Here is a 14693-nt window from a genome sequence, read left to right as displayed (position 1 = left end):
TCTTACCTGAATTTTCAGCCAGCCTCAACTTGCCGCAGCACAAATACCGCCTCCATTGCTTCTGAACATTTTCTTTGGCCGCACAGAAAATAATGAAGATAAAAACCCCTGCACAAATACAAAACTTCATTAATTTCCTCTTTTTAGCTTTATTCATTCACGGGATGTGGGCTTTGCAGGCAAGGCCAGCAATTATTGCCTATCCCAAATTGCCCTTGAGAAGGTGGTGGTGAACCACCATCTTGAACTGTTGCAGTCTGTGTGGTGATGGTACTCCCACAGTGTTGTTAGGGAGGGAGTGCTAAGATTTTGACCCAGAGATGATGAAGGAATGGCAAAATATTTCCAAGTCAGGATGGTGTGTAACTTGGAGGGGAACTTTGAGGTGGTGGTGTTCCCCTGCGCCTGCTGCCCTTGTCCTTCTAGGTGGTAGAAGTCGCAGGTTTGGGAGGAACTGTCGAAGAAGCCTTGGTGAGTTGCTGCAGTGCATCTTGTAGATGATACACACTGCAGCCACAGTACGTTGGCAGTGGAGGGAGTGAATGTTTAAGGTGGTGGATGGGGTGCTAATCAAGCAGGCTGCATTTTCCTGGATGGTGTCAAGCTTCTTAAGTGTTATTGGAGCTGCACTCATCCAGGCAAGTGGAGAGTATTCCATTACATGCCTGACTTGTGCCTTGTAGATGGTGGAAATGCTTTGGGACATCAGGAGGTGAGACACTCATGTCAGAATACCCAGCCAGTATTTATGTGGTTGGTCCAGTTAAGTTTTTGGTCAAGGGGAGGTGGTTAGACTCTCTCTTGTTGGAGATGATCATTGCCTGGCACTTGTATGGCATGAATGTTACCTCCCACTTTTCAACCCAAGTCTGGACGTTATCCAGTTCTTGCTGCATGTTGCTTTATTATCTGAGGAATTGTATATGGAACTGAAGACTGCAGTGCCACAGTCTCAATGCAATTTAGTTTCATCCACAGTCCATATAATTTAGCTATATCTGCAGATACCAAGCTGGGGGAGATGGGATTCGGGGGGGGAGGGGGGGGGGGAGCGGGGGATGGGGAAGTGGGGGGGGGGCAGGCTTGAGCATCTCACCACTTGCATGAAAACTTTCACCTGGGCTGCACAGTGGTAAATGATGTTCAATGTACAGTGTATTGAAATACAAACAGAAGGAACTTGTCCTTCATGGGTGACCCTGCCAAAGGGGAAGTTACTCAGAAGGGGAGATTTAACAGAGGTGTTCAAAGTTATGAGGGACTTTGATAGAGTAAACAAGGAGAAAGTCGACCCCCGATCCCTGGCCCGATGCTGGAACCAACCCCGGGAAACACTTACCCGAGGGCCACTGCTACTTTAGCAATGGGCGATATTGCACAGCTTTTCACTGGCTCCGATGCCACGCCGGCTCTATTATATTGAGGCCTGAGTCCCAATATCAGGGGCACCTCGGGCTTCACCATTCCGGCACAGAGAATAAACAAAGATGGGCATGCCCTACTTTCTGGGCCTGTGAGTTTTCCTCACATCTTCCCAACCTACAGAATTCATTGTGGCTGAATTTGGGTTTTGACAGACACCAGATGGGCAATGGGTGGAGCATGCCCGTTGCCCACCCGATGTCACCGCTGAGAGGCCTGACCAATTTTCATGTTTGGGCCGCATTTGCATTCCGTTGGCGAGCCGCTTGTTGACTGGAGTGGTCCAAAAATCCTGCCCAGCATTGATGTTCCTCCATGCCCTATTACAATCATTCACAAGCCTTTTGGCCCCTTTTTCTGAGTGGCCAGCAGCAGTCCCTGTATAGGGAGGGAGGAATTTAACACTATCACTACTGAAGTCGTATTTGATAAAATAATGGGACTAAAGGTGGACAAGTCCCCTGAACCTAATGGCTTACATCCTAGGGTCTTAAGAGAAGTGGATGCATTGGTTATAATCTATCAAAATTATTTGGATTGGAAAACTGCAAATGTAATGCCCCTATTTAAAAAAGGAGGCAGACAAAAAGCAGGAAACTATAGACAAGTTAGCCTAACATCTGTTGTTGGGAAAATGCTGGAGTCCATTATTAAGGAAGCAGTAGTGGGGCATTTGGAAAAGCATGATTCAATCAAGCAGAGTCAACATGGTTTTATGAAAGTGAAAATGTGTTTGACCATTTTGATGCCATTCTTTGAGTATGTAACGAACAGGGTGGATAAGGGGGAACCAGTGGATGTGGTGTATTTGGATTACTGCACGAGATAAAAGCTAACAGGGTTGGGAGTTATATATTCACGTAGATAGAGGATTGGCTAACTAATAGAAAACAGAAAGTCGGGATAAATGGGTCATTTTCCGGTTGGCAAACAGTGACTAGTGGGGTGCCGCAGGGATCGGTGCTGGGTCCTCAACTATTTACAATATATATTAATGACTTGGATGAAGGGACTGAGTGTAATGTAGCCAAGTTTGCTGATGATACAAAGATGGGTGGGAAAGCAAATTGTGAGGAGGACACAAAAAATCTGCAAAGGGATATAGACAGGCAAAGTGAATGGGCAAAATTTGGCAGATAGAGTATAATGTGAGAAAATATGAGGGTATCCACTTTGGCAGAAATAATAGAAAAGCAAATTATAATTTAAATGGAGAAAAATTGCAAAGTGCTGCACTACAGAGGGACCTGGGGGTCCTTGTGCATGAAACACAAAAAGTTAGTATGCAAGTACAGCAAGTAATCAGGAAGGCAAATGGAATGTTGGCCTTTATTGCAAGGGGGATTGAGTATAAAAGCAGAGAAGTCCTGCTACAACTGTACAGGGTATTGGTGAGGCCACACCTGGAGTACTGCGTACAGTTTTGGTCTCCGTATTTAAGGAAGGATATACTTGTATTGGAGACTGTTCAGAGAAGGTTCACTCGGTTGATTCCGGAGATGAGGGGATGACTTATGAGGATAGGTTAAGTAGGTTGGGCCTATACACATTGGAGTTCAGAAGAATGAGAGGTGATCTTATTGAAACTTATAAGATAACGAGGGGGCTTGACAAGGTGGATGCACAGAGGATATTTCCAATCATAGGGAAAACTAAAACTAGACGACATAATCTTAGAATAAGGGGCAGCCCATTTCTCTCAGAGGGTTGTAAATCTATGGAATTCTCTACCCACGAGAGCTGTGGAGGCTGGGTCATTGAATATATTTAAGGTGGAGATAGACAGATTTTTGAGCGATAAGGGAGTAAAGGGTTATGGAGAGCGGGCAGGGAAGTGGAGCTGAGTCCATGATCAGATCAGCCATGATCTTATTGAATGGCGGAGCAGGCTTGAGGGGCCAAATGGCTCCTATTTCTTTTGTTGTTCTTAGGCTGCTGGTTAGGCCACTCGATGACAAGTACCAATGGGCAGAGCATGCATGGAGCATATGCCAATTGGTAGCTGATAATTGCACCAGGGTCCTCTTGACATCATAGGAATCGGATTTGCATGAACTAATAAGGTGCCCACTTGTTTTCACCCATATCAAGGAGCCCTTCAAAAATGGCAGCAGCCTGGATGTCGGTGGGAATGGGAGTGACAGGTGCCGTACCCTGATTTTCATCACACTAAGGGAATAAAGGGTTATGGGGAGCGGGCGGGGAAGTGGAGCTGAGTCCATGATCAGATCAGCCATGATCTTATTAAATGGTGGAGCAGGCTCGAGCGGTTAAATGGCCTACTCCTGTTCCTATTTATTATGTTCTTATGTTCTACCACCTCCTTCCCACCCAGCGATAAAGCCAAAAGTCAGGGCCAATTCCTCTTCGTAAGAATGGGTCTAATTGGCAGTTACGGTGGTTAATTTTAACAAGTCTTTGTTCAACTAAGGCAGCAATAATTAAATTGTACCTTGCAGAGTATTGAAGATGGCAAAGAGGTACATAAATGGAATGTTAACTGGGCCCCACGCAAAGAAGGAAAACCCCCAGGTGATTCCAAGTAAGACAGTGAAGCCGCCCACACTTTTCATGTCTCGTAATGCACTCCTCTGTGCACTTTGATGCTGCTTCTTCTTCTTTATTCGGCAGAGTTGAATCATCACCACAATGAACATACTGACATTCACCAGGAACATTAAACAGAAATATGCGACTACACCAACATAGAATGCGATGTCATTGTTGATCCAGCAGCTGAAATACAGGAGGAAAGCACAAAACGGATTAAAAAACGGTCTTCAAACCTTTTGAAGATATTTGTTATTTAAACAAACAACAACTACAATAATTTGTACTTATATACAAGGGGTCTAGACAGAGTAGATAGAGAGAAACTGTTCCCATTGGTGGAAGGATCGAGAACCCGAGGACACAGATTTACGGTGATTGGCAAAAGGCAAAATGAGGAAAAACTTTTTTTACACAGCGAGCAGTTAGGATCTGGAATGCACTGCCTGAAAGGGTGGTGAAGGCATTCAAAAGAGAATTAGATAAGTACCTGAAGGAAAAAACATTGCAAGGTTATGGAGCAAAGGATAGAGAGTGGGACTAGCTGACGTGCTCTTGCAGAGCTAGCACAGGCTCGATGGGCCGAATGGCCTCCATCTGTGGTGTAACCATTCGATGATTCTATAGCACCATTAATGTAGTAAAACATCCCAAGTTGCTTCGCAGAAGCATTATCAAACAAAATTTGATATCGAGTCGCATAAGATGATATTAGGGCAGATGAGTATCTTAGAAATTCAAATTCTCGGCATTTAGTTTGCTCCAGTTCCAGTCAGTTAGAACAGTTTCACTTTGGAACAGAATTTTTTTTTCAAAAGGGGGCGTGTCCGGCCACTTACGCCTGTTTTCAAAGTTTCGGCAGTGAAAACTTACTCCAAACTAACTTAGAATGGAGTAAGTGAAGATTTTTGTATGCTTGAAAAAACCTTGTCTACACTTTAGAAAATCAGGCGTAGGTTACAAATTAGGCGTAGGGAATGGGGGGGGGGGGGGGGAGGGGTTTAAAGGGAAGTTTACAAACATTAAATACTTCAGTTTTACAAATAAAGAGCCACCATCAATAATAAATGATAAATACATCAATAAATCAACCAATAAATCAATTAAAAAAAATGAATAAGAAATATATTTTTTTAAATCAATAAATAAAACATTTTCTACTTACCGACTGCAGCACCGGGACCCCTCCATCAGCGTGCTGGGATGCCCCCCCACCCCCAGTGTGTCTCTATCTCTCTGTCTGTGTGTGTCTCTCACTCTCTGTCTGTCAGTGTCTGTGTTTCTGACAGCGAGGGGAGGGGGAGGAGGGGAGGTAGAGGGAGAGATGGGGGGGGGGGAAGGGGGAGAGAGGAAGGGGGAGGGATGGGGAGAAGGGGGAGGGAAGGGGGAGAAGGGAAGGGGGGAAGGGGGGGAGAAGGGGATGGGGGGAGAAGGGGAAGGGGGGAGAAAGGGAAGGGGGGAGAAGGGAAAGGGGGGAGGAGAAGGGAAAGGGGGAGAGGGAGGTCAGGTCGGGTGGGGGGGGGGTTCGGGTCCGGTTCGGTACGGTGGGGGGAGGGGGGAAGCGGGAGTTGAGTCGGGTCGGGAGGAAGCAGGAGCTGGGCGTGGGAGGCAGCCTTATGTACGCAGCCCCAGTGAGGCCATTCGGCCAGGGCTAGGGGCTGCGTGCTTCGGGCTCCTCCCACGCAGTTTTGGGCACCTGGAGCTACTGCACATGCGCGCCCACTGTAGCGCGCATGTGCAGAGGTCCCGGCACTGTTTTCAGCGCAGGGACCTAGCTCTGCCCCCAACTGCTCGTGCTGCGCCGCGCCTGACTCAAGAGGACCAGCAGGGAGCCGGAGAATCTGTAAGTTTTTTTTAGGCGCACTTTGTGGCGCGAAAAACAGGCGTCCAGGTCAGGGCTGCGCCGTTCTAGGCGCGGCCCGAAACTTGGGCCCTAAGAGTGGTCAATTGAGAGGCAATAGCTGAGTGTTTGTTCCCTCAGTTCACTCTGCTGCCCATCAACAGGAATTGATACTTTACTGGGTTGTAGTTCAATGGGTGCCAGCTTCCCTCCAAAACCTTGCTCAAGGCATCATTATTCGCATATGAGCTTAGAGATATTAGAAACATAAAAACATAGAAATTTATAGCGCAGAAGGAGATCATTTCGGCCCATCGTGTCCGCACCGGCCAACAAAGAACCACACGGCCCTCGGTCAGCAGCCCTGAAGGTTACATATAAACCTGTGAACAATAAACAATGGCGGAAAGGTAAAGAGCACCCAGCCCAACCAGTTCGCCCCTCACAACTGCGACACCCCTTACACTGAAACATTCTACACTCCACGACAACTGGAGCCATGTGATCTCCTGGGAGAGGCAAAAACCAGACAAAAACCCAGGCCAATTTGGGGAAAAAAAATCTGGGAAAGTTCCTCTCCGACCCAGGCAATCAAAATTAGTCCAGGAGATCACTCTGGCCATATTCGATGCTCTGCAGTACTTACCATCATACCTGCGCTGACCAACAAGAGGTTCTCCAGTCTAATCCCAATTACCAGCTCGAGTTCCGTAACCCTGCAGGTTACGGCACTTTAAGTGCCCATCCAACCATCTTTTAAATGTGCTGAAGGTTTCTGCATCCACCATTCTTCCAGGCAGTGAGTTCCAGACCCCCCACAACCCTCTGCGTAAAGAAGCCCCCCCTCAGATCCCCTCTGAACCTTCCACCACCCACCATAAAACTATAACCCCTCGTAATAGACCCCTCCACCAATGGAAATAGGCCCTTGCTATCCACTATAGCCAGGCCCCTCAATACTTTGTACACCTCAATGAGGTCTCCTCTCAACCTCCTCTGTTCCAATGAGAACAAACCCAGCCTATCCAATCTGTCCTCATAACTAAGATTCTCCATTCCAGGCAGCATCCTAGTAAATCTCCTCTGCACCCTCTCTAGTGCAATCACATCCTTCCTATAATACGGCGACCAGAACTGCACGCAGTACTCCAGCTGTGGCCTAACCAGAGTATTATACAATTTAAACATAACCTCCCTGCTCTTATATTCTATGCCTCGGCCAATAAAAGCAAGCATTCCGTATGCCTTCTTAACCACCTTATCCACCTGGCCTGCTACTTTCAGGGATCTGTGGACAAGCACTCCAAGGTCCCTTTGTTCATCTACACTATGAAGTGGTCTACCACTTAATGCGTATACCCTTTCCTTATTAGCTCTCCCAAAGTGCATCACCTCACACTTCACTGAATTAAATTCCATTTGCCACTGCTCTGCCCACCTGACCAGTAGATTGATATCCTCAAGCAGCCCATGACTTTCCTCTTCATTATCAACTACACAGCCAATTTTAGTGTAATCTGCAAACTTCTTAATCATACTCCCTATATTCAAATCTAAATCATTGATATATACCACAAAAAGCAAGGGTCTCAGTATTGAGCCCTGCAGAACTGGAAACATCCTTCCAGTCACAAAAACATCCAACAACCATTACCTTTTGCTTTCTACCTCTAAGCCAATTTTGGATCCAACTTGCCACTTTGCCCTGGAACCCATGACCAGTCTACTATGTGGGACCTTATCAAAAGCTTTGCTAAAGTCCATATACACTACATCGTACACACTGCCCTCATCGACCCTCTTGGTTACCTCCTCAAAATATTTGTCAACTAATCAGATTAATGAAACATGATCTTCCCTTAACAAATCCGTGCTGACTGTGCCTAATTAATCCTTGACTTTCCAAATGTAGATTTATCCTGTCTTTCAGGACTTTTTCCAATAATTTTCCCACCACGGAGGTCAGGCTGACAGGCCTGTAATTACTCGGCCTAAGCCTTTTTCCCTTCTTAAACAAACGTACCACATTAGCATCCTCCAATCCTCTGGCACCATGCCTGTAAAGTCCTTACTCTACAGCATGAAACCACACGAGGCACATTCTGGTGACAAAGTCACTCTGTGACCTCAACTCTTTATTCACAGCACTCCACAAGTGATGACCCTACGTGGGACCTCCCTTTATATACCTGGGTGATCAGGTAAGGAGTGTCTCCCACAAGTTCATCCCATGTGGTCAAGGTGTGCATCTAGATTGTGTGTATACAGTAATACAGTGGTGTTACATTGTGGTTACATACATGACATCACCTCCCCTCCCCCCACCCCCCACCCCCCAAAGTCTTGTTAGGATCATTGGTTTATTCTTTCAGGTGGTCTACGCTCCCGCGTGGAGCGCCGCAGTTGGGGCTCTGGTTGTTGGACACTGACATGAGTGTCTGTCACCTGTGGTGATTCCGGCCTGTCCGGGCTGACCGCAGGGAGTGTGCATTCTTCTGACTGCTCTTGTTGCTCTTTCATTGGCGGTAGTGTGAGCTCCATCTCATGGTCTTCTTCAGGTTCCTTAGTCGAAGCTGAACCTTTTTTTAAACTTGGTCCAGATGCTTGCGGCATATCTGACCATTGTTGAGTTTTACCATGAGGAACCTATTCCTCTCCTTGACAATTACAGTACCCTCAAGCCATTTGGGCCCCATGGCGTGATTGAGGACGAATATAGGATAATTTATTTCTATACATCTCCCCCTCGGATTACGGCCATGGTACTTGTTTTGCGACTTGCGCTTGCCCTCAACTATGTCGGTCAGGACTGGGTGAATTAGGGACAACCGGGTTTTGAGTGTCCGTTTCATTAGTAGCTCTGCGGGCGGGACCCCCGTGAGCGAGTGCGGTCGGGATCTATAGGCCAGCAGGAGATGCGATAGGCGGCATTGTAGGGAGGGTCCTTGAATCCTGAGCATACCTTGCTTAATGATTTGGACCGCATGTTCCACCTGTCCATTGGAGGCCGGCTTGAACGGCGCAGTCCTGACGTGGTTGATGCCATTGCCCGACATAAACTCCCGGAATTCATAGCTTGTGAAGCATGGGCCATTATCACTAACCAGGATGTCCGGCAAGCCATGGGTTGCAAAGATCGCATGTAGGCTTTCCACGGTGGTGGATGACGTGCATGAATTCAGAATGATGCACTCTATCCATTTCGAGTACGCATCTACCACAATGAGGAACATCTTTCCCATGAATGGGCCCGCGTAGTCAACATGAATGCGTGACCATGTCCTGGTAGGCCAGGGCCACAGGCTGAGCGGGGCCTCCCTGGGGCCATTACCCAGCTAGGCACAAGTCGTGCACCTGCGAACACAGTGTTCCAGGTCCGAATCAATTCCAGGCCACCAAACGTGTGACCGGGCAATGACCTTCATCAGCACAATGCCTGGGTGCTCACTGTGGAGTTCCCTGATGAATGCCTCCCTGCCCTTCTGGGGCATAACTACCCGGCTGCCCCATAGTAGGCAGTCGGCTTGGATGGAGAGCTCATCCATCCGTCTGTGGAATGGTCTGACCTCCTCAGGGCATGCTCCATGTGTGGGCGCCCAATCCCCAGTCAGGACATATTTCTTAATCAGGGATAGGAGGGGATCTCTGTTTGTCCAGATTTTGATCTGGCGGGCTGTGATGGGGGAGCCTGCGCTGTCAAAGGCATCGACAGCCATAACCATCTCAGCACTTTGCTCCGCTGCCCCCTCTGTGGTGGCCAGTGGATGTCTGCTGAGCGCGTCAGCGCAATTTTCAGTGCCGGGACGGTGCCGGATGGAGTAGTCATAAGCAGCCAGCGTGAGAGCCCACCGCTGTATGCGGGCTGATGCGTTGGCATTGACAGCCTTGCTGTCTGATGTTAATGGCTTGTGGTCCTTCTCTAATTCAAACTTCCTACCAAAGAGGTACTGATGCATTTTTTTTTACACCATAGACACATGCGAGCGCTTCTTTCTCGACCATCCCATATCCACATTCTGCTTGAGAGCGAGATCTGGAGGCATAAGCCACAGGTTGTAGTTGACTCTCAGCATTGCCCTGCTGCAACACGTCCCCAACCCCATAGGACGATGCATCACATGTCAGAACCAATTTTTTACAGGGGTCGTACAGGGTCAACAACTTGTTTGAACAAAGTAGGTTTTGCGCCCGATCAAAAGCTCGTTCCTGACAGTCCCCCCAAAACCAATCGCAACCCTTACGCAGGAGCACGTGTAGTGGCTCCAACAACATGCTCAAGTTTGGCAGAAAGTTCCCGAAATAGTTCAACAGTCCCAGAAATGAACGCAACTCCGATGTGTTGCAGTGCCTGGGTGCTCGTCGAATCGCCTCCGTTTTGAATTCGGTGGGCCAAATCTCATCTGCAGCAACCCTCCTGCCCAGAAATTAAACCTTAGGAGCTAAAAACACACATTTAGACTTCTTGAGTCGCAAGCCTACCCGGTCCAGTCGGCATAGCACCATCTTCAGGTTGTGGAGGTGTTCCTTGGTGTCTCGACCCGTGATGAGGATGTCGTCCTGGAATACGATCGCTCCAGGATTTAAGCAGGCCTTCCATGTATCGTTGAAAAATCGCGTCCACTGATCGAATGCCAAATGGGCACCTGTTGTAAGCGAACAGTCCCTTGTGCGTGGTGATGGTGGTCAGTAGTTTAGATTAATCGGCCAGTTCCTGAGTCATATAGGCTGATGTGAGGTCTAACTTGGTGAACAGCTTGCCACCTGCCAGTGTGGCGAAAAGGTCCTCCACTCCCGGGAGTGGGTATTGATCTTGTAGGGACACCTGGTTGATGGTGTCCTTGTAATCACCATAGATCCTGACAGAGACATGCACTTTTAGGATGGGAACAATGGGGCTTGCCCAATCGCTGAATTCAACAGGCGAGATGATGCCCTCTCTCAACAGTCGGTCCAATTCGCTCTCGATTTTTTTCGCGCATCACATACGGCACTGCTCTGGCTTTGTGGTGCACTGGCCTGGCATCCGGGGTGATGTGTATTACTACTCTGGTGCCTTTGAAAGTCCCGACGCCAGGTTAGAATAGTGAATCGAATTGTTGTAGGACTTGTGAGCACGAACTTCGCTCCACAGATCACATTGCGTGAACATCCCCCCATTTGCAGTTCATCTCAGCTAACCAGCTCCTCCCCAACAGTGCGAGACCATTACCCGGGACAATCCAGAGTGGCAGCCGATTCACTAACCCATTGTGTGACAGCCAACATTGCACTGCCTAGCACCGGAATGATTTCTTTAGTGTAAGTCCGTAATTGTGTCTCAATACATGCTAACTTGGGTCTACTGGCTTTAAGTGGCCATAGCTTCTCAAATTGCTGAATGCCCATGAGTGGCTGGCTGGCCCCGATGTCCAGCTCCATGCGTACTGGGATGCTGTTTAATAAAACCCTCATCATCATTGGTGGCATTTTGGTGTATGAACTGTGAATATTCGCCACATGGACCCGCTGCACCTCGGCGTCCATCGATTTGCCCCAAAAGTCATCCTGCCTCAAAGGACCCTCTTCTGGTCCCTCCGCCTCATATATTAGTCTGGTTGCTGACTTCCTGCACATTCGAGCTAAATGGCCACTGAGATTGCAGTTTCTGCAGACTAACTGTTGAAATCTGCAAGATCTGGCTGAGTGTTTTCCCCCACACCTCCTGCATGACTTAAAGTTTCCATTGTTGGGAATAAAGGGACAATGGCCAGGCATTCCGCGCTGACTGTCCCTTTGACTGCTCTTAAGTACCCTATCAGTGGGTGTCAATGGCCCCATCCCGGGCCGCATTGTCCGCTGTGATGGCGTGAGTGTACGTTCAGCCTGCCATTGTCTCTGTTGGAGTCCTACTCTGGGGTCTATTGCTGCCTGGCAAATGTCGGACTGCCCCTGCCAGCCTGTGGGGCTCTGAGTCGCCTTGATGATGTTGACTCCCTGATCCATCGCCGCGTTAGAGGCAGAATTGCGCACACATATTATTTTCGTCGCTTCCTCCCCCGCCATGAAAGTTTGAGCTAACAACGCCGCCACTTCCAAGGTCAAATCCTTGGTCTCAATTAATTTGCGGAAAATTCCCGCATGACCGATGCCCTCGATAAAGAAGTCCCTTAGCATCTCCCCCCTGCAGGCGTCTGTGAACTTACAGAGGCTGGCCAAACACCGGAGGTCCGCTACAAAGTCCGGTATGCTCTGTCCTTCACGATGTCAGTGGGTGTAGAATCTGTGTTGGGCCATATGTATGCTACTCGCCGGTTTGAGGTGCTCCTCGATCAGTTTGCTAAGTTCTTCAAAGATTTTGTCCGATGGCTTTTCGGGTGCTAGTAAGTCCTTCATGAGCGCGTAAGTCTTTGGTCCGCAGCTGGTCAAAAGATGAGCCCTTCGCTTGTCGGCCGCTGCATCCCCCAGCCATTCTTTCGCAACGAAGCTTTGCTGAAGCCTCTCGACAAAATTGTCCCAGTCTTCCACTTCACAGTACCGTTCCTCTGCACTACCGGTGGCCATTCTCGTGGGTCATGAATTCCCGTTTCTCGTCGCCAATGTAAAGTCCTTACTCTACAGTATGAAACCACACGAGGCACATTCTGGGGACAAGGTCACTCTGTGACCTCAACTCTTTATTCACAGCACTCCACAAGTGATGACCCTGCATGGGACCTCCCTTTATATACCTGGGTGATCAGGTAAGGAGTGTCTCCCACAAGTTCACCCCTTGTGGTCAAGGTGTGCATCTAGGTTGTGTGTATACAGTAATACAGTGGTGTTACATTGTGGTTACATACATGACAATGCCCAAATCCAAAGAGGACTGGAAAATGATGGTCAAGGCCTCTGCTATTTCCTCTTTTACTTCTCTCAACAGCCTGGGATGCATTTCATCCGGGCCTTGGGGACTTATCTACTTTCAAAGTTGCTAAACCCCTTAATACTTCCTCTCTCACTATGTTTATTTCATCCAGAATATCACACTCCTCCTCAATAGCAGTATCTGCATTGCCCCTTTCCTTTGTGAAAACAGATGCAAAGTATTCATGAAGAACCTTACCAACATCTTCCGCCTCCACACACAGATTACCCTCATGGTCTCTAATAGGCCCTAATCTTTCTTTAGTTACCCTCTTACTCTTAACATATTTATAGAACATCTTTGGACTTTCCTCAATTTTACTAGCCAAGAATTTTTCATGCTCTCTCTTAGCATTCCTAATATCCTTTTTAATTTTGCCTCTTAACTTTCTATATTCTTCTATAGTATTTAGCCTTCGGTATATGACATAAACGTCCCTTTTTTTCTTTATCCTCCCTTGTAAGTCCCTAGACATCTAGGGGCTCTAGAATTGTTATTGCCACCCTTTTTCTTTAAGAGCACATGTTTGGCCTGAGCCTTCCGGATCTCCTCCTTGAATGCCTCCCACTGTTCCAACACTGATTTACCCACAAGTAACTATTTCCAGGCCATATCATTCCTCAATTTAGCAAACTTAGCTTTTCCCCAATTTGGGACTTTTATTCCAGGCCTAACCTTGTCCTTATCCATAACTAACTTGAATCTGACTGAATTATGGTCACTGGCACCCAAGTGCTCTCCCACTAATACCGCTTCAACCTGCCCAGCTTCATTCCCCAAAACTAAATCCAAAACCGCCCCCTCTCATGTTGGGCTTGTTACATACTGACTAAAAAAGTTCTCTTGAATGTATTTTAAGAATTACACATCCTCTATACCCTTCACACTATATTTCTCCCAATCAATATTTGGATAGTTAAAATCCCCTACTATTACTACACTATGGTTTTTGGCCCTCACAGCAATTTGCCTACATATTTGTTTCTCTATCTCCCTCCCACTATTTGGGGGTCTATAATACACGCCCAGCAGTGTGATCACCCCTTTTTTATTTTTCAATTCAACCCATGTGGCCTCATTTGATGATCCCTCTCACATATCATCCCTCCTCACTGCTGTAATAGTTTCTTTAATCAATACCCCGACACCGCCCCCCCCGCTTTTTACCCCCCTCTTTGTCTTGTCTAAAAATCCTGTAACCAGGAATATTGATCTGCCAAACCTGCCCCTCTTTCAGTCATGTTTCTGTAATGGCTCCAATGTCATACTCCCAAGTATCGACTTGTGCTCTTAGCTCATCTGCCTTATTCACTATACTCCTTGCATTAAAGTATATACCATTTAGCACAGGAAGACCTCCTTGATTACAACTTACTAACCCTTTTTTCCTCTGTCTTACAGATTCACTTTCTAAATTCTTGCTATCCAATTTCTGCTTTACTTCCTTCCCTATTGAATTTGTTCTCTAGTTCCCATCCCCCTGCCAAGCTAGTTTAAACTCTCCCCAACAGCACTAGCAAAACTCCCTGTAAGAGGCATCACAACTGAACCTGATCATTCGACCACCCAAAGATACACTGAATAGAAATCAGGAGCAGCCACCTTGGTTAAATTCTTTCCCCTCCCTCGATCACGGCACTGAGGCTAATGAGTTCAACCAGTATGGCAGTTTTCCTGTCCCATCCCCATCCCACAGTCGAGGATTCGGGCACGCCTGTTTTAGCTCTGACACATTATTTGCCTCCGTTGAGTTTAATGGGCAAAAAATTATGTGGGCTGTGAATGACATTCTGTACCCAGTGCCCAATATGTGCTCCTGTTACTCAAAGTTCTGCACTAGGACCCTTCATTCATAACATCATCCTTTACATTTAGTAGAAGAATGATTCCATGGGTTAAACATTAGTGTTTTGCTTGTTGGCCTTTAATTGAAATTGGCTTTGGCTGAAACTTGATAGTAGCTCTCCTGCCCACCATGTTAACTGGCCTATACTAACA

General features: G+C 47.4%; 1 protein-coding gene across 24 annotated transcripts in view; it reads right to left on the bottom strand.

Annotated features, from left to right (window-relative positions):
• LOC139276239 (adhesion G-protein coupled receptor G2-like) overlaps positions 1 to 14693 on the bottom strand; it is a 281046-nt gene that overhangs the window by 19255 nt on the left and 247098 nt on the right. For all 24 annotated transcript variants that reach the window (XM_070893921.1, XM_070893925.1, XM_070893932.1 and 21 more), the window contains 2 exons: positions 3875 to 4158; positions 7 to 108 (listed from right to left, as the gene is read on the bottom strand). In XM_070893921.1, the coding sequence (XP_070750022.1) occupies positions 7 to 108; positions 3875 to 4158 (386 nt within the window). The remainder of the gene's footprint in view (positions 1 to 6; positions 109 to 3874; positions 4159 to 14693) is intronic.

Source organism: Pristiophorus japonicus, chromosome 11, assembly GCF_044704955.1.
Source record: "Pristiophorus japonicus isolate sPriJap1 chromosome 11, sPriJap1.hap1, whole genome shotgun sequence".
Classification (NCBI taxonomy): domain Eukaryota; kingdom Metazoa; phylum Chordata; class Chondrichthyes; family Pristiophoridae; genus Pristiophorus; species Pristiophorus japonicus.
Note: the sequence above shows the minus strand (reverse complement) of the source record. Positions and strands in the feature narration are given on the sequence as shown.